Raw genomic sequence first — 22006 nt, 5'->3', positions numbered from 1 at the left:
TTATTCAGTTAATAATAAGAGCGAAATTCGTTTTAAAATTGAAAAAAGTGTTTATTCATTAGTTCTATACAGTTTTCTTTTCTCCTTTTTTTTTTTATCAAAACTATACACCAGGCAGTAAAGTTAAATTCAGTTGCGGTATAGTATAATGTAAAAATTAATTGGCTATCACGATAATGTACGCGTTACCTAAACTCTTGAGTCACAATATAATCGGCAGTGTGTTTTCCTATTATTAAAATATTACAATAAAAAGATGAAAAATAGTATAATACACCAAAGGGAAAGGGTTCTCAATGAAACAATCGCCTAGGCAGTCTTTGCAGTGGTAACAAGTTGCATTCATATAACAAATTAATTACGTGTGTACCTACTTATATGCTTACATATTTCAATTAGTTATTGAACAAAACATTCCTATTGCTTGCTCGAGAGTATACGTTTCGCGACACGAATTATCGATCGCTTGATTAGTGGAACAAAAAACAACGCGTTAGTGCTAAGAAAAGTATGAATTTTTTGTAAGTCATAACATAGTTTACGTTTAAATGATAGCCACCACATATCTTATCCCTTTTTATTATATTACATGATTCGAATATTCTGCATTGACCACTTTTTCAGTGGCAAATATAGTAAAACTTGTTTAAAAAATCAATTTACTATCAAGTATGTCTTAAGACATTGCTAGATTCGAATTTAAAAATCGATAACCAAGTCAACTCAACAACGGTTTGATAAAACGAGACCTGAAATTTCGTATTACAAAACCTCTAAGAAAAACTAATTTCTTATTTTACACAATTAGAAAAACAAGGCCAACAAGAAAAAAAAAGTTGATTTGCCTTTTAAGGCGTTTATGACATTTGTCAGCCTACAAATATAGTCTTATAAAGACAATATATTAGTGTTTCAATAGTTACATTCTATCACACTGATCAAATCATATACAAAGAAAAACGACATTCATCTGTGAAATCCTACGCTTTGTCAGTATACAAATGGTTCATGTTCATGTGCTTTACACAGTTTTATAATTTAAATTTAGCTATGAAATTGATAAGGACACGTATTTACAGGACAAATAATTTCAATGATTTGTAACTTTTCAAATTCAGTACAACTTCACTAAGTCTTAAAAATATAATAAGCATACATACATATAAAGATTATGTAAAAATGACTATTTTCGTCTTATATACGAAGTAATATGTAACATACCTATTTTTAAATAGAAACGAAAACTAAGATGTCAAAAAATAAACGATTATTTAAATAATCTCGAGTATGTCATAAAAAACCATCGCGTTTTTAATAAATATAAAGAATAAAAGTACTTATCAACTTCAATGTTCAATTTTTTTCTAAATTACTTCATTTGGATAATGAAAAAAGCGTTAATTTACACAGTGAACTATAAATCGATGCACACCATCTGACAAATACCGGTCAATAAGTTCAAGATTTCAGTAGAATGGCACACAACACTGCCATATTAAAAATAAGAGACCCACAGAGCAGGACCGGTAGCCAGGCGGGATTGGTGACTATTGTCGTGTGTCCGCTGCACTGGGTCTCATTTTTTATATGATACTGCAGCGCATCGGCATAGGCCGTATCATGCATCATCTGATGGCACCTGGGTGAGCAGTTGTTGCGCTTTTTTACAACACCAGTGAGGGAACTCCTAGCTGAAAGCGGACTCTCGGGCCGAGCAAAGTAACACTGTTCGGAAGCGACGGAACATTGGTCGAACTCGTGGACTGAGGGCTCGCATGACGGGCCGTAGTTTGAACCCGACGAGCCTATGCCCGAGCTCTGACTCGAGGAGCGGGACAATGTAGGTGCGTCGATACCCGCCTGCCAGTAGCCACCTGCAACCCAAGAGGTTTGTGTCACTGAACGCAGCTTCGCTGGCGCTAGAATTGACCGCTTCTGGGCGCTGCGCTGCCGCTGTTTGAGGCTGAACAAGTCCGGAGAGGTCGTGCCATAGACTTTGGTTTCGAAAACTTTGGGCGAGTGTGATGGCGAGTCCTTTGCGTGTGTACCCAGAGAGAGGGAATTCAGACTCGTGACACTGTCATTCAGAGAATAGTTCTGACTACCAGGGCCTTTCGAAAACGAATATTCGTTGTTTGGAACAAAAGTCGGTGCTCTAGAAGAAAACTGGTTTGGAGAAATTCGATTCCCCTCGAATGACCTAAATTTGAAAAAATGATAACGAGTATTTTTTAATTATTCAAAGAAATAAGAAATATTTGAAAATCCATATACTTACCACTGAGGAACATTATTTGGCTTTAATGGAATTGGCGTTTCTACAGCTGTAGGAGTCATAAGGGTATCAGTTATATTTACAGGAGAGTACAAGTTTCTAACGGGCTCTTTGTTGCTATTCGATTCTTCATTGAGCAGTGTTGAGGTATTTGGTGTCGGAGATCGAGATGAAGACGTATTTCTGTTAGGAGATTCTAATTTTTTAAAAGTCAGAGATCCATTTTGAATTGTCTTGTGTGATTGAAATTTTAAATTTGCTAAGCCTACTGCTGTACCAAGGGTTATGATCTGGAAGGAAGTATTATGCTGTTAAATAGTGAAAAATGTCCAATATAACTTACAGAACAATACTTACAAAATACTGGTACGTATTATCATTAGCCAATGCCCAATCATTATTGATATATATTTTGAATGTTTTTAAAACTGTTATGGTCGAGAATGTTCTGACCCAGGTAAGACAAGCCCATCCAAGTATTGGAAAGATATCAGAATGCCGTTTACCACTTGGGACAGCTAGACAAACGATAAATTGCAATAGAATCCCACATAGTGGAAGATACCAAGCTTCAGTGAAGTATATGGATATTGAAGCAAGAATTGATAAAATAATGCGCAAGATTCTTTCAATCTTCTCTCGATTCTAAAAGAAAAATATATATTATGAACTTTTTTATACTATAGAAGTATAAATATAAAAATGAGATTTTAACTTACAGCGATTATTCTTTGAATGGGCTTCTGTTTATAAAGAAGCATTTTGTATTGTGTAAGCCATACTCTCTGTTTGTGCAATACTGTTTGTACAATGCTTTGACATTGTAGACACAATGGATATTTCTTCTCAAAACTTCTTTCAAATCTTGCAAGTTGTTTATCATTACATACATCAATAGAATTTTCAAGTTCTCGTAATTTCAACAGCTTGAGCTCCTCTTTTCTGTTACACTCTTTACAAAGGCTATTCTGGTTAGTGGATAAATCTTTTCTTTGACAATAAGTCTTGTGCTTAGAAACTTTTTTGTTTATCTTATGCTGCTCCGGTATTTCATAATTGTAGTCACCGTCCTGTTATGGTTTTAACAAAGTTCAGTTATTATAAACGAAAGAACCAAGCAAAGATAGCATGTCATAAGACTTACTTCTGAAAAGCCATTGTATTGTTGGCAGTGCGGACAAAGCCACCAATCCAGTGACCGCCTCTGGACTTTTGTATTGCCATTGCAAAACCAACAGTTGACTTTGACTGGCCAACGGCTCCTGCTTGTTAATAAAAATCAAAAGAGAAAGCAATAAAATCATCATCGTCATCACTGCAACAACAAACACTGACAATACTTGCCTTAGTTTAGAAAATACCGTGACACTTGCGACGAATGTGAGAACAGACGCAGAGATCACAGGAACGAAGTTTAAAAATAGATCGGCATCGAAGTCCATTTTTTGTGTGAAGTAACATTAGCCGAACCTTTATTCTCCCGCCAAGCTCTCGAGCAAGCTAACCTCAAAGTCGGGCCATTATACTATCATAGTAACCTTTAACCATTGAGCGCGAACGTAAGCGACCTTTATCACAAAGTGTTTGCAAAGCACTACAACATGCTTGCAAACAAATTCCGGCGTTACTTACGACGGTTCTATCACAATATTTATCGACTTCATCCGGCGCGAAGGGAAGGCTTCACGTGGTATAGTTTATGGCGCCGGAATGATATCTCAGGATTATTCCAGGTGATTTCTAGGGACTCGGAAGAGCGAGACTACCATCGCTGGCAAACGAAATGCTCCCAGGATCTAGGTTTCAATATTCTTGGCAGTGATGCCAACTAAATGAGTATATAAAAATTTGGCGGGAAATTTAAAAAAAAGACACATGATATTTGCTTCCACAGTACGTTTTATCGGTAAATGCAATAACATATTTAAAAAAGTCGAATTTATTCAATATATTATAATATCGAATACCTAGAAGCAGTAAAAGCAGTTTCTAAGTCGCTTTTAAATAATCGCGAGGACATTACAAAATCACATGCTCCGTTGCTATGTAAAATCTCTGTTAGGTCGCAGTTAGCACGGTCTCCGCACCGGCCTCAATAATAAAAATCGGGCAAACGAATCAGTCCAGGATAAATCGACCGAATCGATTGACCCAGTAATGTTGCATATACAATAACACCTATATATAGCCAGCAGTCAACAAGTAGCCAGGACCCATAGAGAACGGCGCGCCGACTGCACGTCTATAAATAGAAAGTCTCGGCCAGTCAGAGCCTGCAGGCTCACCTTGATTTCCAGTTCTACCCGCAGACACTTCTTTGCCGCCGCGCGGGTCAATGCTCCGCGCGTGTAAGCTGCTGCTCATCGTTGCACGCCGGCCGGCTTCCTTGGCTGATCGTTGCTACATGCATTCTTACATACGAGATTATAATAGGGCAGTCGAGCTGCTGCTGATGCCGAAGTCCGACGAGGACGAGGCTGGCGACGATCGCGTTGGTTTGAAACCTGCGCGCAATTTATAGAGTAATCTGCAGCTCCATTATCTAATCAAATGGTTAGCCGCTGCAGAATCGCGTAATTTTTCGCGACTGACTATGTTGATGTACCTACTTGAAAGGATGAATTCGATTGTAATTCGCTCGTTTTCCCGACGCATGTTATCGTTCAGCTCGAGAATCTCTTCGGTGTGTTGCAGCAGTTTCTCGATCACTTCGTCCTTCTGATTGATCATCTTGGCTACGAACGAGACGAGCTGGAGGCGCAATTAGAAAGAAATTTGATCAATATTTTTCCAATACACACTGCGTTAAAATCTTTATCCTTATAATACTCGCCTCACTCGAACGCACATCATCCTTGAGACTCCGCGTCGATTCCGGCTTCCTCGAATTGCCATTCCCGTCTCTGGCTCTAACATTCGAATACTGCGCAGGCGCGTCAATTTTTAAACGTCTACAACAAAAATCATCTCCTTACCTTGCATCGTACCTTGGTCGAACGATCGAAGAAAGAAGAGCGTCTCCGCTGAGCGAGGGACGCCTTCATCGGCGATTCTCCGATGGGCATCTCGTTTCCCTTGACGCGGAGCAGCATTTTTCGAACCTCCATTGTTTGTCTCATAGACGCGTAGAGCTTCATCTCGGAGGTCAGCAGATGCTTCCGCAGATAGACTTTCTCTATCGTCAGACTTCTTTCTGTCATCTGGGCAAACAAATTGTTGATGTCGAAAAACGAAGTGGTGTTTAATCGGTCGTTCGTGCTAGCTACTTGTGCAGGCTCGTTCGAACTATTGCTGTTTTTCGGATGATCGACCTCTGCTTTGATGGGTGTAACTATTTGTTTTGTACCGTCGACTGCTCGAGCTAAATTTTCAACTTTTTTATACTGAAATCGAAATTTAGCTCTTAGAGTACGACTTCCGGGTAAAAATCGTTTCTAATTGTTGTCACCTTACCCTCTTCCACGTCTCCGCGATGCTGTTGCACAGCGAACGCTGTGCATTGGTGAGCCAACGTTTCCTGAGTATACACATACACATAACGTCTTAAGCAATTGTTTTACATACGACTTTAGGTAAGTACTTACTTAAGCCTGCAAAGAAGCCAGAGCGAGCAGAAGGCGATAGCCACTGCCAGGGAATTCGAATAATCGTATCTCACGCTTTCTCGTCGAGGTACGCGATAATCGAATTTGGTCACCATTTTCGACTGACGTTCAAACGATCGAGAAACTTTATCAATGATCGAAGGCGCTAATGAGCGGTTAAAGAGAATTAGGGACGCGTGCGAATCACTAGCGATAACTCTATCGAGTGTGAGACACTGGCCTGTATTATCCGTTTATCAGGACTTTGCCGGTTTTGTTTTCCTTCGCGATCGATCTGCGTTTGCGCGAATATACAGTTGGAAAGCCGCGGATTTGCGGTTATTCGCCGGCAAGCCGAAATGGTGTTTATTTTTACATTCGACGAATTTCCCGCGCTTTTCTGCTTCAGTTCGTCCATTAAAATTAAAACAGCTCATACGGTAGCTATAGCGTGACAATATTATTTATCAAACTTGCGAATTCCCCTGATCATATATAGGTAAAAATAATACACGAGCTGTGCTCCCGAAGGATTTAAATGTTTACGTCAACGCCTCTCTATCGTAAAAATTATTTTTAGAAAAGCACTTCGCACGTGTGTCTGACGCGCTTCGGCCATTATCTACTGCGCGCAATCGCGCACGTCACCTATATACCTATTCTCATTCTGTTTTGAATACGCTCTCGTGTATGTACTATACGCATTTCACGGAGCTACTTTTAACTTGGATTCGATTAGATATAATTTTTACGTACGCCTCTATAGAACCGTTTGCTGCAGCCGATCGAGCGTAAGTCTATCGAATACGACCGCAATTACGCAGTTTCTAATTCCAATTAGAGCTGATACGATAAATTTCAAAGTGGTATATTTCTATTATAAACAAAACGAGAGCTCGATATCGCTTCGGCGCGTTCAATCGCTCGACCTTATGATTTTTAAACGAGAATTAATAACCAAGCGGAACGAATTCAAATTGAATATTTTCATTGTATAAAATCCCTGCAAAATCATCGATCGCTTCGTTACAAAACGCGTAAGCAGTGTATACAAGAGGCGCAATACTGGGCAAAATGCAAAACCAAACGCACGATTTCGATCGAGAGCGCTGCAGGCGCAGAAAATTCATTCACGCGCCGATGAGATGCCCCGTCGCGTTGACTCACGCCCATGACGTTTATTCCTCCGAGACTGGAAGTACCTATATATACTACAGATCGTGTATATAATGTATAAATATAAAGGGACGTACGCGCGTATAAGGATGTCCGGACTCGGGGTTGAGTCTGTCGAACGATCCGTGTTTTCCATTTTTATTTTTAGGCATATCGACTGCTTAAGGGACATATCGTCAACCGCGGCGAGCTACTTGCGTATGTACGCTTTGCAAATAAGGAGAACCGCCTGGTGACCTTGTAAGGCCTTCTGTCGCAGAGAGAGAGAGACGGTGCACGCGCGAGTATAATATGCGATATGTGACGGGCATAATATTTTGCTTTCCTTTTGCACGCCACGTGTGCCATACTTTTTAAATTCGACTCGTATGCGTATTAGCCGCGGTAGAAAACGATTTCGACAGAATCTTTCTCGCGATATACGTTATAACATGTGCAAATTTTTGTCCTGATCGGTTGAAATTGTCAATTGTGTATTAATCAGGCAGATATGCCCTGATTCTCCTTGGTAGAATTATTACAGACGATGCGCGTTTCAACGGAACGTGACACAGCGTCGAGAGCATCCCTTATATTTTCGTTTTTACGAGCGAGCTGCGCTGCACCTCTTTGGAACGAGGCACACATTTTTGAGTTATATTTGGAATGAGTCGAGTAGGAGATGTCGCTATGCTTTGTTTTACAATTGATTGCGATAGAAAATATGAATAAAATTTGTTGGGATCCAGAATATACTCGGCACGCAAAGCTTATCCAGCCGTATCATAAATTCAAAAAATATACCGTATACACAGACTATATGGCATACGTGAGTCATGGTGCTGACTCACTGCGGGTGTATTTTCAATTTTGCGAGCTCGCAGATAAATTTTTATTTTATATGAGAAAAAAATCATGATGTTAATAAAAAAATGTAATCTGCATGTCGGAATAGCTGCAGGAATGAATTTTTCAAAAATACTTGTTATTCCGATGCTTACTAAAAGCGCGCAAAGTATATTTTCTACAAATATACGAAGCGGCCTGTACGTATGCGTAAAGCGTAAGTAGGAGTAGTCACGGAAAAGTTAACATATAGGTATACCAGCGAAAGCTGCAAAAAGTTAGAAGTGAAAAAAAGAAAAAAGATAGGAATGCTGTAAAAGGGACGAGGATGTATTGTACGCGTAGGGCAAAAAGGAAGCCAAAGAAAGGGGAAAAAAATGACTCGGTATAAATATACGCGTTTACGAGTGAGTTTATTCCCTGGAGTTTTTGCGCAAAAGAATTGGAAAAGCGATGGGTATTATTTTTCGTAGCCTAGAACGAAAAATTTCGACTCGTGTATATACTTATTATTTCTCTACGATATTTACGATGACAATCGATGTGTATTGTAATATCTTATCTGTTTGGAAATAAATAACATAGCAAAGATTGCGTATTGAGCTGTTATAAATCACATAATACAAACGACGCGCGCACGTGTCATCACACGACAAACATAATAAAGCCCGCAGTGCTAAGAACAAACATTTTTTATAGCATCGCGGCTCAGCAAGATTTTTACGGCTAGAATAAATTTTCCGCGAGCGATCGTAAAAAATTTCTTACGAATGTGCGCTGCGTATGCACGAGTTATGAAGCTGGTCGAAAAGTGTCCCTTAATCGTTAAAAAGCATTTCAACACAAAATAATTATCACGGATAAGCCACCTGATTAGCCGCGAATCATAACACTGTACGTGCGTACCCGCAATAAAATTTACGGCGACGATGAAAAAGCCCGCCTCGAGAGCCTTGGCACATGTTCGTCTTCGCGCGTGAAAAATTCGCCTCGTATATACTTGCCGCAGAAATCGTTGTCCGATATATCTCGCGCGCGCGGCGGAAGAGAAAGAAAAAAGAAACAGGAAAAAAAGCCGAGCAAACAGCTTGCGGTAACGCGTGTGTGTGCTATATCTGTATATATACACTCGACACTCACCGACAGGCGGTCGCCTCGTTATTTGGACGTTTTTTTTTTTTTTTTTTTTTTTATGATCTTTGCGCGAGTTTTGCTGCCGAAAATCGATTTTGTTTCGCAATGCGCGCTTGACGCGTTTACGCGGAAAAATTTGCTGTGGGAGTAAATAAAGCCGTTATAATCTCTATGCATACCAAGTGTATCTATATATAAAAGAGAAAAATAGCGAAAATTCAAATCATCCGGTCGGTAACTGACGAATCTGTAATTCTGCAATAGCTCACCTGTATACGTCTGCGCGCGCGATAACGGAGACGATCATGCACCTATATGATATAAAAAATGACAACAGAGCGCATAATATAATATCGTCGAGGCGCGACATTTGGATCGCGCCGTGTGTATTATTAGATCGATTCCGTCATTAGCCTGGCCAAGTCGAGGCGGCGCTCGTTATAATTAGCCCCGTGTAAACAGACGATTTCGAGATATACCTGTGCATATGATATATATATATATATATATATATGTGTGTATTTTGTCCCATCCTCACCCCTTTACTCCGTATGCTTGCATTTATTTTCTTCACCTATAGTGGTCGTCGGTTGGTTGCGGATTATACTTAGGGGTATAGGACCTTCTTTTCAATTCTTCAGCGCCTGCAGTATAGCGGAACCGGACCCTGCAGCGACCAGTTTCAAATGTCCTACTGGTTTTAATTCAATTATTTCTTTATTTATAACTTTCGGTTGTATGCGTTTGGCTTATATTGCCAAATTGAAATGAAGACGAGTTTGGTATACTTACTGCGCTTTCGAGTGGAGTATATAATTTAGGTGCAGCGACTGACTATACAAGTATATATGTATCTGGGTGATCGTTTCATTTCAATTTAACAGAAAAGTTTGGCAACTTTTTGTTTTGTTATGACCAACCACGTGATAACGCATTTCTGAGATGTGTGTGTGTGTGTGTGATGCATTCAATACGTATTTATACGTATAATGAGTTATTAAATGAGATGATTCACACCTATATTATTAACAAGAACATATGGATAGAGCGATATCTATCTTGATGCGACTTTTAAAAGTAGCCGACGAGAGTTAGTCGTTCTTTGTTTGGAATTAAAAAATTTCTCCGATATACATAGCTAGATAAGCAGAAACACTCGCTCGATTGGAATGCGGCAGGTTTCCGTTAAAAAAAAAAATTCATTAAGAACGTCAGTGATCGTCATACCTCGAGACTGTCGAAAAAAAAATTCCAAATGTAATTTCCAGATAATACTTAGTCGAGATAAAAAAATAGCCACTGCGTAGGCATACCTATAGGTACTGGAAGTGCATTAACAACGCTCACACCTGCCCGTACGTACTTCGTTATTACACCTCCGAACTGAACGCACCAAGTGGCCTACATATATATATATATAAGTATATATTCGAGCAGAGCAGTGCAAGTAAAGCAGCGTCCACAACGCTCCCATACATACCTATACATGATATACATTTAAAGTGTGCTGCCGAAAAATCCAGCGCCGGCGAAACTCCAGCCAAGTCCAGCTGCACATCGAGGAAAAATAGAAAAATTTCTTTCCGGTACTTTTACTCCCCCCCTGCACTGCCGCTGGACGTGTACACACACTCACCTGCGTAAGCGACAATAGGCAGCTTCGAAATAAAACAATACCGATATTTGTTGTATTATAAACACGCACAGTCAGATCTTAACACAAGTATATAGGATGTACACGGAAACTCGCGTGTGTGGCGCATGACGACGGCGCCACCGCCGGCCCCCGACCGTATCCGTTCCTGGCGCCGCCGCTGCCATATCGTTATATATATATATATATATAGGCCGTGGTTGTATACGTGCGCGAAAACTGCGACTCCGAGAGACGGAGACGGACAGCGCCGCTCGGAGTGCGAGAGAGAGAAAGAGAGAGAGAGAGAGAGAGAGAGAGGGAAGGAGAGCTCTTGAAAGAGCAGTGCGCGCGCGGCTCAGTCCTCGCACACCACACTCACTGCGCGAGTCCCCCCTGCATCAGCAGCCATCCGGCGCGACTCCGTCTCTCGGACACCATCGGCACGACTGCTGTTGCTCTCTATAACCCCTACAGTGCGCGTGTGCTGCTGCAGAAGGTCTGCTGTGCTCTGTGATCGTCGAGTCGCCGGTGTCCGGTTGTGTATCTCGTATATAAACTCGTATACAGTGCGGTTAATTTATATATATATATATATATATATACACGACACTCGCTGCTGCTATCTGCTTGCACCCCTTCTCCCCACCCCGCCAGAGCAGACGTTCTTGGCCCCCGCAGCCGACACCCGTTGTGGAGAGGACCTGCCGCTGTGCAACGTCGACTGGAGGTCTGCGCTGTACCTGGCTTCGATCTGCTCGCGTGCACTCGTACTCTCGCGTCGACGTGCGTGCTCCGATACTCGTAAGTACCTATGCGTTATTGTCGCCGCAGCCGAGGAGGAGAGAGAGAGAGAGAGAGAGAGAGAGAGAGAGAGAGAGAGAGTGAGAGAGAGAGACACTACAACGGCGCGGCTTCGGGAGAGCGAGGAAGGAGAGAGGAAGTGCACGGCTACCTAGTGTCGGCGCGAGACCTGCTGCAAACCCTTTCTTCGTTTTTCCTTCCTTCGGCTCCGTTTTACTTGCTTCTTTTTCTCTCTCCCTCTCTCCGCCGGACACGTATATCCTCGTCTCGGTTCGGCTGCCGATCACTCGCGACTACTTATGTATCCTTCCTCTCTCGCTCACTCCTTCCTTTCCTTGCAGTCGTGTGCGTATTGTCACGCACGTATATATGCATGGAGCCGAGCAGACAATCAACTCTCTCTTCTCTCTTGCCCTCTAGTGCTTCATGGTGGTCTGCTGAGAGCTGCTGAGCTCCAGGTTAGACTCTGACTGGTGTCTCCTGTCGCTAGAAAGGCCTCTACACATGCTGACCCCCTGGTTCGTCTTCGCCTAGCAGGCAGAGTGCTAACCAGCCTGCGTTGGCTCTGCGTGTGCATCCTAGGGGAACAGTGCCGCATGTGTCATCAGTGTCAATATCATTGGTCGCTGTGCCCAGTGCATACAGCAGGACTGATGTGCCAGAACAGGCTGTCGCTGCTACTGCTGCCTCCAATCTACCTGTAATAATAACGACTCTCCTAGACCCAGTACAGAGAGTGTGATGCCCGGGAGCCGCTCCAGCACGGACCCCGAACACAAGTCCCCTAGGGAAAGTGGTGAGGACTCCGAAGATGAGAGCGAAATCCTGGAGGAAAGCCCCTGCGGGCGGTGGCTCAAGCGTAGAGAGGAGGTACGTTTTACTTGCTGGCCTTCTTCAGATAATACTGACCAAATGATATGCCAACTCTAAGATCCATCATCTAACTGTCGTTTAATGGTTAGCCTTTGTGATAGAGATAGAGGGAGATCTCTTTTCAGAGCCAATGTTCTGCAGTGACTCACTGTTTGAACTGTATGCAAATCCAACATTTTTTCTTTCAATCTGCCAAGTATCAATTATTTCTGGCATATCAACGATATGATCAATACAAAGAATCTTTTGCAATGATTTGTGTCTCGTGAATGAAATACTCAATATTAGTTGATTTTTTCAATTCAAAACATTATATTGCAAAACGGCTGTAATTAATTTTCAATTTTCTGTCAAAAATTAAACACATCAAAGTTTGTGATACTCGGTCTCATTGTTATCTTGACAGGATTCCAACCTCACTTTTTTCTCGCTCTCAGTGACAAAAGTTCGTCTACATGACTGCAGAGGTCAATTAAAACCTCTGATTCACTCGTGGAAAGTTGTATATTCAAAATTAATTCATTTAATGTCAAAAGAATCTTGTTTAATTTGTATTATCAATATTGAATATTCAAAAACATATGGACATATGGGTTGTTCAAAAGGTGGCTTGTCAAATCTCAGAAATTTTGATGCTAAGTATGTGAGAAAATCCATCTATTTAAGGTTCTTTTCATAGTTTCATACTTGGTGCATATAATTTTGTTTTAGTTCAATACAATATGGCAACTAGCTATATATGCTACTATATCTATGTATACTGTATGCATATTACTAATTGATTTACAATTTAGCGTCTAACAGTAGTTGCCAAGATAACTTGTGTATCTCACTTTCATTATTTTGTTTATTTTTCATTTAAAGTGCTTGCAGTTTGAGATATTACATAAAATAAGATTGTTTTTATCAGTTCATTTGAATATACCAGTAATCGCATTGCAAATACAAGTCTTGCGTAGCACATATAAAGCTTGCATTACTATAAATTTTTCTATCTATACTAAGCAAGCAAATAAAAATGTTGCATCAAATGATTCGATCAAGGCATATGGATATAAGTACAGTCCCAGTGATTTCACAAACTCGAATGAAAGAAATATTTTCAAGGTGATGCTCACCAAGAGACTTTATCAAAATTAATTAACTAAATTGTCGCTTAAAAATACTTGGACAAAGCGCCTTTGATATCGCGGCTTCTTTCAATAAGTAGTCAGTCTATACCTAATGCCAATTTTCATTCGCTCGTCGCCTTGAATAACCGATTTCAATTGCCATTCCAGAATATTTCGCATTAATCAGAAGCTCTCAATGATAATTGTTATCGCCGCAACTGCAAGAGTAATAAGTTAATTGAACTTGCAAGATTTTTCAAAAGTCTCTCCTCGGGGGTAAAAACATGATGACGTGTTTATACAAGTGTTCGCTGCGCTGCGTTCAGAAACGAAAAGACGAAAACAGGTGTTTACGAATGATTTAGGTGGCGCCAAGTTCTAAATTACCGCAGGCCGTCAGTCTCTTGCATTGAAATTTTGGCAGAATGAATTCCGTCTAGGTTTCGTATTTTCCGAAAAAGAGAGAGAGAGCTAAAAATACGCGCTCCTATTGGAGAACCCCTCCGTTCATCCATCGGCAATATCTGAACGCTTTCCAAACTTCTCGAAAGGGATTAATCTCGTTGATGCATATTTATAAAGACTCTTCCTGTTTACCTCGTCCAAATCTCCATAAGCGCAATAGAATCACCCCCGCCCCATACGATTATTCAAGCATCATTTGGATATGACCATCGTGTGCTAATTATCAAATTTGACTTTCAGGTGTACGTAGGTTCCAAATCAACGTTGAGCGATGGCACAAACTTCAGCACCGCGAAGAGCGCTGACAACGAAGTAGCCGAGTCGGAGGTACGGATTACTGTTACTGCTGCTGCTGCTGCTACTGCGTAGTGATGATATAGCGGAGTCGGAGTTATTATCAATTGACACCGGCCAAGATAAAATCGCGGGGGAATCTCGGTTTATAGATTTATTCGTCACGAGGGTCTGCTACGCGTATACCCACACGTGTGGGATGTGTCGATTTCAGATTTTTTTTTATTACGGCGTGTAATTTATAATGAGGAAAGGTAGGGTTTGTATCTACTATGAAATCTTCGTCGTAATCAGCGAACAAGATTATTCAGTCGATAATATTATGTAGGACATTTTAAAATATTATGCTGCACATGCGAACGATTGTCGATATGAGATGAAAACTTTCAAGGCTTTCCATGTACTCGAGAGCTGACGCCTCTGCTTTTATAACTAATTGCAACACATTCAATAATATTTTGAAACGAGTCTGCTCTTCCTCTCGCTGACAACGGAACACCTTCGTCATCGTCACCAACTCCATTCTTCGCCTCGCTTATCACGCCAGTTCATAAATATCAATTCGCGAAAACACAAGCCCCGAAAACATTTGTTTGACACACATATTATACAAGCTTGTCTCTGAATGAGCAGCTGAACGTATGCGCAATTTTCGGATGGAGCCGTGACTCGACTCGTTGCTGTATTATGTCTCATCAACTCGCTCGGCCAGAGATAAAGAGAAAGAGGCTGCGCCGCCTGTACCGCTCGTTCTCTATTCCGGCTGCTGCTACCGCGGTCCCCTCTCGGCGTGCGGCGCTGAAATACTTGGCAAGGTCACATCCATGTAATGGCAAACGAGCATGAAAGCGCTCCAACTGCGTTGTTGTTCGAGCGCGCCTTTGCTAAGTATATGTTATAGCGAGACGGATGATTGCCGTTTACCTCATTACAATACATTTCTAGAAATAACCAGGCGGAGAGTGCGCTTTCATGTCTCTGCGCGGCTGAGCGATTGTTAGGAGCAAAACGAAACTTTAGGCTGTTTGGCCGCTAATTGACGCGAGCGATGTTTGAATTGTTGATTGGCGGGACCGTTCGAGTTTCGTTGGGCCCGAGAGAGAGAGAGAGACCGAACCAAGCAAGAGCAAACTATACGAGAGCTTGATTTTAAAAATGAATATGATTTCAGAGTAGATACATTTTTTTAGACATTAACTTCGTGGTTCTTTTTTAATTTTCGAAGAAAACTGTAAAACAAATACTGAGTTGATAATTAAAAATATTGATTGTTATTTTGTCAGATGGAGCAGCAAGATTTACCGGGAATAGACTGCGCTTACCTAGCCATGGATACCGAGGAAGGTGTAGAGGTCGTCTGGAACGAGGTGCAGTTCTCAGAACGCAAAAATTTCAAAGCACAAGAAGAAAAGATTCAGCTGGTCTTTGAGAACCTCACACAACTCGAGCATCCAAATATTGTTAAGTTTCATAGGTATTGGACGGACACCCATAATGACAAACCTCGCGTGAGTTGCCTTTACTGTCTATACATCAATATCTGTATACTTAAATAAGAAAAATCTCTCGACAAAATCGCTGACAGATCAGAGGTTGACTAGTATTTTGATGAAATATAGCTTCTTCATAATAATTACAATCATTGCACTGAGTTAAGAAATCTTGCGAGTTAATGCATCTAAATTTAACGGATCGACGATAGGTACATGTGGCCTACCTACCTATTAAGATAAGATATGGACGATGCATAACTTGGTTGGGCTTCTGATTTGCGTCAGAAAGATTAGCATAGAACCTTTCTATCAGGGCTTTTTCTTTGGTCGAATATCTCGACGAGTCAACGCTCGAAATTTGACTGTGTCTACCATACGACCAACAGCCAACTTTGTTAACTATGGCGGCATTCGCATTCTTGCAGGTTATTTTTATAACGGAGTATATGTCGTCTGGGTCTTTAAAACAGTTCCTAAAACGAACGAAACGCAACGTCAAAAAACTACCGTTACAGGCGTGGAAGCGGTGGTGTACTCAAATTCTTTCTGCACTTAGGTGAGTATAAATAAATATACAATCGGTCTTTTATTCTTTGCATGGCTGGAGAAATAAGAGAAAGATATCGGACCGAAAAAATTCATTAGCATAAACAGAGCTTATGACGAATTCAGCGAAGGCTATGTTTGGAACTGAATGAACAACTTTCTCGACTCCGATTTCTTTTCAGCTGTTTAATCTGATCTTTTTATTTCTCGTTTTACAAGCTACAAAATGCTGCCGTTAACAATTATATTCAGTTATAACGACAAGCTTATGAAATTCTCGCCTTTAAATTTATTTACCAGAAAAATAAAATTTCAAGATAAACTAATATTGAAAATTGATTTTTCAGTTATTTGCATTCCTGTTCACCTCCCATAATTCACGGAAATTTGACTTGCGACACGATATTCATCCAGCACAACGGTCTAGTCAAGATCGGCTCTGGTAAGTATTATTATCTTCGTTCAAAGTCCGATGAAATACAAAAATTCACATAATAGAATAAGAGAAAATTACGTCGGTCTAAGCGTTGGCAATGAGACGTGCAAAAAAACTTTTATCAATTGTCATACATACTGTCAATGACATTCATAAGTAATTGACAAAAACTCGACTTTACGCTTAATAAAAGGTTGACTCGAGAAGTAAACAGCTCTTAATGACAATAACAATTCTAAAATCCTCGTATCTCGTCTTGCTATGTCGCTAAATCAGTCTCGTCGTGATCTGTGCAAGAGAATTGCGAGAATATGAATAATCAGAGTAACTTGAGTCCCCATTCACGCAATATTACATAGGCTAATCTAAATGTGTAATGAACGATAATACAGCCAAGTCTTCAAGCTTCCTAAGAAGTGAAAGAGGATTTCTCCGTGCGCAGTAACGAGTACTCAACGGTGCTAGACATCTACGCGGAAGATCAACACGGAAGACTGACCCTGAAGTCTCTCTGGAAAAATTGGTTATGACGGACAACTTATTGGAGCTAAGTAGAGTAAGCCAGTGAGGTACATGTAACTCATAAGTTTAATACGTATAACACTGTTTGCTTGCATTGGTTTATATTTCGTCATTTCTCTTTCTTTTCTCATTTTTTATTTCCTTATACATTGCATTAAATTAAGAATGGTCGTTCATAAGTTTAGGAGTTGATAACACATAAGGGCTCAAGTTACTCTTAGGATAAGATTTTTGTATGCATTAATATCTTTTTAACGAGAGATGGTAAAAACTGTTGCGCCAATGTATTTTGAAAAATAAAATGTTATGTATGATTTCAGTGGCCCCAGATGCGATCCACCATCACATAAAGACCCACAGGGAAAACATGAAGAATATGCATTTTGTTGCTCCAGAATATGGAAGTAAGTATTATATTATACACTGACTACATTATGTTACATAGATTTGCTCAAAAAATTCTAGAAAATGCATTTTTCATACATTTGTAATATTTTACAGACAAAAATTGTAAGTAAAGCTTTATCATCGATAAAGTCATTAAGAAATTATTGTTGCACTTATAGCAAAACAATTTCGTTTTTTTTTTAAATTAATTTTCATTTATGAGTTCTAATAAATTTCTGCTATTTTCAGATTCAGCAACACCTGCCATTGATATCTACTCATTTGGTATGTGTGCGTTAGAGATGGCCGCTTTAGAAATTCAGGGTAATGGAGACAGTGGCACTGTCGTTACAGAGGAAAATATCAACAAAACGATAGAGTCGCTCGATGATGCACAGCAAAAAGACTTTATTCGAAAGTGTCTTCAATCAGATCCACTGAGCAGACCTAGTGCTAGGGAGCTGCTTTTTCACCCAGTCCTCTTTGAAGTTCATTCATTAAAGTTGCTTGCAGCGCACGCTTTAGTCAACTCAGCCAGTACGATTTTGAATAATATTTAAAATGTTTAATTTCAAAATTAATGTAGAACGAAACTCAAAAGTATTATTGTATTTGCAGCAAATATCTCTGAAACTATAACAGATGAAGTACTGCAAAGGCTATACGGTCCAGACACTGTTGTTGCCGAGATTAAATATCAAAACAGGCCTCCTCATCAAATTCGTCTTAGTGATATACCTGTAGCAGAGAAATTGGAAAAGTTCGTCGAGGATGTAAAGTTAGTAACTATTTTTCTTAGATTTAAAACTAGAAAAATGGAAATATTATGGAGTTTTTAAAAACGTTTAACTAAGTTAGTGTCGTCTGTATCTAAAGTAAGTTGATGTATATGATAGGTATGGAATTTATCCGTTGACCGCATTTATGGCTAAGCTTCCACCGCCTGTCAGGCCTCGGGCAATATCCCCTGAAGTCACTGAGTCAGTGAAGTCAGTAACTCCAGAGCCCGTTGACGTGGAGTCGCGTAGAGTAGTCAACATGATGTGTAACGTCAAGCCTAGAGAAGAAAGCTGCGAGTTACTCGTAAGTACTTAGTAGTATGATTTAATGTTTTCTCTATTTTTGTTGTACTTACGCATTCATCATATTATTTTTATAGATGACAATATTATTAAGAATGGATGATAAAATGAATCGGCAGTTAACTTGTCCAGTGACACAAGCAGACACGTCAATGCTACTAGCACAGGAACTTGTACACTTCGGCTTCATTAACGAAGTGAGTGTTAAATAATTTCATAATTATGTACATAAGATAACAAAATATATTTAAATCTAACCCAACTTAAACATCTTCAACGTCAAAAAAAGAGTATGGTATCTATCATAAGATTCTTAGATAACTATTATGCTTATAAACATAGAAAAATATTTATGTTCAGGTATTGGACCAAAATATCCAGGTGCAGGTACACCTACCTACATGTTATAAACTAAAGCAGTGTTGAACGCTCACATTTAATCACTAAAGGCAATATAATAGACGTCTGTTGTAAAAATATTATTTGCTTGCAGGACGATCGGGATAAAATAGCAAACCTGATCGATGAAGGGTTACGCAGTTGTTGTAGCAAACAACAAATGTTGAGTCCGGGCCTCGTTTCGCTCACGAACCTGCCCAACCAAACGACGCTGTTGCTGCCTGGTCCTGAGTTTCCACGACTTCAGCGACTCGAAGATGTGAAACAGCCTTCCCCCGCGAAGAACGTCGAACCAGCTACAAGGCCATATTTACAGCAGCAGCCGACACAGCAGCGACGTCATGAGCCTGATAATGCGGAACCTCAGACGATCGCGGGTGAGGTCGGTAGTTAACCACCGGCTGTCTACCGATCCGTTTTTGTCTCGACTCCACTATTGTGCCACTTTGCACGCTCCATGTATAGACTGGCTATGTATTTTTATATTTTAAGTAAGACGATGATAAAGGAGAGTATGAGAAGAGAAATATTGATATACAAAACGCTATCGCAGAATGTAGAGAACTGGAACTTTTTATGTTTATTAGGATCGATACATAGTTATTATATAATATCTAATTAATACTTTATTTTCTCTAATTATAAATTAATCATTAATTGCATTCAAAATTAAAACAAATAAATATTCATTTAGGGTTTATGTTTTAAATATATTCTTAACGATTATTTTAATGATTATCAAATTTTAATAACTATCGATCAATTAAAGGCTTAAAAGTTTAAAGTGAAAATCTATAAGAGTTCTCTGTTGTAAAAATAGCAAGGGTGATATAAGAGGAAAAAAGAAGGCTAAGAGCCCCGTGGCTTACTTTGATACGTACATTAGGTTTTTTCCACATAAAATCTACGTTTTTTCTTTTTTTTCTTCGAGCGATCAGTAATAAACAAGTTCTAGAACTGTACAATTTGATTTGAACGTTATTGAAATAAGTTTAATTACTAACCGATCTAAAAAAATTTTGCACTTGACGGACTGCCGGCTTGATTTGACCTCATTGTATACATGACGTAATTTTGGTAATAACAATCTTGCTAATTCATTCGTTGATATAACAAATTTTCCTTTGAGTATCAGTTTCAAAAGCTGTTTAAATAATTGGTTTAACTGCATTAATTTAAAAAGTTTTAAAAGTTTTTGAAAGCCCAAGGATCAAACGTTCGAATTGATGAACAGTACTAGATGTAAATGAAACAGCAATAGGAACGGACTGAGGATATCTTGATAAATTATTTTTAAATCTATAACAATTTCAAAGATTTCAATTGCATGGCATTATAGTTAAAAAAAAGCTTCAGATTTTTAAAATATTAAAATTGGCTGCTTGATAAATTGTGCGAACATTTTTATGCTCAGAAGTTACTTATTAAGAATGCATTTGAAATATGTGTATTATAGAATCATTTTTGCAGCCTTTACATAAGATTAAATCACTTTGATAGAATGCTACGCTCATCTTAAGGTAACGAAAATTAAGATGTTCGCATTGTTCCGTTCCAGTACATTACTTGTAAAGATTATCTTGTAAATGTACGGCGCTTTGTGCCGTCCTCGTTTTTCATAGAAAACTTAAAACTAATAATACTATTAACAATAAAATAAATAATGAATATTAATAAAGGAAGAGAGAAGAATAAGAGATAAAACAATCCGATGGATCGTAATATAATCCATGTCTCGCACAAAGTAAATAGAAAAAAGAAACCCTCTGGCCAGCGGTGCGAATCGTATTAACGAAGTCGCTAAAAAATGATATACTTGAAGTAAATAAAATGCTATATACCACGAGTCTCCCGAGAGATAATTTTTACGGCAATAAACATTGCCGAAGATAGTAGCCACGGGAGCGGCGAAAACTTGGGTATTATTGATGTGATGCAACCAAGGTTATTAAAAGAATTCCTTGTAATTTTTTTCTTTGTCTCTTCCTCTTTCTCTCCTCTTATGAGCAAATACTTCGACGAGGAAGAGAAAAATAAAAACACCGTTTGTATCCACTTAAATATTCAATCAAACTTTGTGATATAGATAAATATTCTTTTATCTACTAATGGATAAATATACATTCGTGCGTATCAATAAACGCGAATTGAGTATATAAAATACTTTCATGAATATCTTGATTTCTATGATGGTACATTAAACTTATTTATTCAGTTTGAGCAGCCGCTAAGTACTTGACGAGCATGATGTTTTACGATCAAACATTTTAAATTTTTTATTTTTGATATATTTTTAAGATTTTATAAACCCTATTCTGAATCGTTCGACTTTAAATAAATTTTTAAGTTCAGATATAAAGAACGTAGAACAAGAATAATGAAAGTTGATATATCAATTAGTTTTAGCATACTTTAATATTCAAATCAGTCGACGTTTTAAAGGAGGACATATAGAGTAAGGAAGAGACAACGAAAAAGGGAAATCCTTGTAAATAATTATATTTTTAAGAGAATCTGTCAACACAGAAAACTAGTCATATAGTTATATTCGAGTGCTAAACGGACTAACATACCGACCTCGTTACGTCTTTTTTGCATTTACAATAACACGCGCTTGGCCAAGATGGGAGAGAAAGATTGTGAAAAAGGATGTAATGTAAAACGGAAACTGCGATCGGATGATAATAAGAAAGAGAGAAAGAGAAATGGAGAGTGCTTGCATGAATGAGTGTGAATGAGAAAAACCGAGAGAGAAAATACTGCTCCATTTTCATACCTCTATAGAAAGAAAAAAAAAACAAATTGTTGCATTTTCATAAGAAAAAAGTATGAATAAAATACAAAACGGCTTACAAAATCCTAGGCGATACTATGTGGATTAGCAGGAATAAGATTCTCGCTCTCATCGAGCTTCTATGTAGAAAAGATAGGCGCAGGCGAAAAACAAACATTTTTGTTGTAAAGCT

General features: G+C 39.2%; 3 protein-coding genes across 8 annotated transcripts; 1 reads left to right on the top strand and 2 right to left on the bottom strand.

Annotated features, from left to right (window-relative positions):
• Positions 1 to 26: 26 nt before the first annotated feature.
• On the bottom strand, positions 27 to 4004 carry LOC100679010. Its single transcript, XM_003425242.4, has 6 exons — positions 3620 to 4004; positions 3420 to 3537; positions 2995 to 3345; positions 2633 to 2920; positions 2279 to 2565; positions 27 to 2200 (listed from the first exon to the last, which is right to left on the bottom strand). Exons 1-6 carry the CDS (start codon positions 3715 to 3717, stop codon positions 1459 to 1461), a joined length of 1884 nt encoding a protein of 627 aa, XP_003425290.1. The 5' UTR covers positions 3718 to 4004; the 3' UTR covers positions 27 to 1458.
• Positions 4005 to 4156: 152 nt separating this feature from the next.
• Positions 4157 to 9521, bottom strand: LOC100680024. 4 transcript variants are annotated; one of them, XM_003425278.4, is made up of 6 exons: positions 5860 to 9521; positions 5729 to 5792; positions 5251 to 5658; positions 5109 to 5198; positions 4885 to 5026; positions 4157 to 4779 (listed from the first exon to the last, which is right to left on the bottom strand). In XM_003425278.4, exons 1-6 carry the CDS (start codon positions 5973 to 5975, stop codon positions 4700 to 4702), a joined length of 900 nt encoding a protein of 299 aa, XP_003425326.2. In that variant the 5' UTR covers positions 5976 to 9521; the 3' UTR covers positions 4157 to 4699. The 4 variants fall into 4 exon arrangements, with proteins under 4 accessions (XP_003425326.2, XP_008201904.1, XP_031787777.1 ...); XM_008203682.3 differs by having other exon boundaries at positions 5251 to 5475; positions 5860 to 9520; XM_031931917.1 differs by having other exon boundaries at positions 5729 to 5817; positions 5860 to 5987.
• A 1457-nt stretch (positions 9522 to 10978) lies between these two features.
• On the top strand, positions 10979 to 21866 carry LOC100123075 (nuclear receptor-binding protein homolog). 3 transcript variants are annotated; one of them, XM_003425236.5, is made up of 12 exons: positions 10979 to 11431; positions 11852 to 12301; positions 14122 to 14208; positions 15459 to 15683; positions 16094 to 16224; positions 16562 to 16656; positions 17493 to 17576; positions 17809 to 18096; positions 18178 to 18337; positions 18456 to 18642; positions 18719 to 18838; positions 19135 to 21866. In XM_003425236.5, exons 2-12 carry the CDS (start codon positions 12173 to 12175, stop codon positions 19432 to 19434), a joined length of 1806 nt encoding a protein of 601 aa, XP_003425284.1. In that variant the 5' UTR covers positions 10979 to 11431; positions 11852 to 12172; the 3' UTR covers positions 19435 to 21866. The 3 variants fall into 3 exon arrangements, with proteins under 3 accessions (XP_003425284.1, XP_008201901.1, XP_003425283.1); XM_008203679.4 differs by having other exon boundaries at positions 11926 to 12301; positions 19135 to 21827; XM_003425235.5 differs by having other exon boundaries at positions 10990 to 11431; positions 11922 to 12301; positions 19135 to 21827.
• Positions 21867 to 22006: the final 140 nt, after the last annotated feature.

The sequence above is a fragment of the Nasonia vitripennis genome, chromosome 5 (assembly GCF_009193385.2).
Source record: "Nasonia vitripennis strain AsymCx chromosome 5, Nvit_psr_1.1, whole genome shotgun sequence".
NCBI lineage: Eukaryota > Metazoa > Arthropoda > Insecta > Hymenoptera > Pteromalidae > Nasonia > Nasonia vitripennis.
The sequence above is the reverse complement of the archived record's forward strand: the minus strand, read 5'-3'. Positions and strand labels throughout refer to the sequence as shown.

Bases quoted from the DNA above. Each gene is read 5' to 3' on its own strand.
- LOC100679010 (XM_003425242.4), bottom strand. From the start codon at position 3,717: ATGGACTTCGATGCCGATCTATTTTTAAACTTCGTTCCTGTGATCTCT. The intron at 3,538-3,619 runs GCAAGTATTGTC...ATTAACAAGCAG, and splicing joins ACGGTATTTTCTAAACTAAG to GAGCCGTTGGCCAGTCAAAG. The intron at 3,346-3,419 runs GTAAGTCTTATG...AAACCATAACAG, and splicing joins AATACAATGGCTTTTCAGAA to GACGGTGACTACAATTATGA.
- LOC100680024 (XM_003425278.4), bottom strand. From the start codon at position 5,975: ATGGTGACCAAATTCGATTATCGCGTACCTCGACGAGAAAGCGTGAGA. The intron at 5,793-5,859 runs GTAAGTACTTAC...GTGTATACTCAG, and splicing joins TGGCTTCTTTGCAGGCTTAA to GAAACGTTGGCTCACCAATG. The intron at 5,027-5,108 runs GCGAGTATTATA...TTGCGCCTCCAG, and splicing joins ATGATGTGCGTTCGAGTGAG to CTCGTCTCGTTCGTAGCCAA.
- LOC100123075 (XM_003425236.5), top strand. From the start codon at position 12,173: ATGCCCGGGAGCCGCTCCAGCACGGACCCCGAACACAAGTCCCCTAGG. The intron at 12,302-14,121 runs GTACGTTTTACT...TTTGACTTTCAG, and splicing joins GGCTCAAGCGTAGAGAGGAG to GTGTACGTAGGTTCCAAATC. The intron at 16,225-16,561 runs GTGAGTATAAAT...TTGATTTTTCAG, and splicing joins CAAATTCTTTCTGCACTTAG to TTATTTGCATTCCTGTTCAC.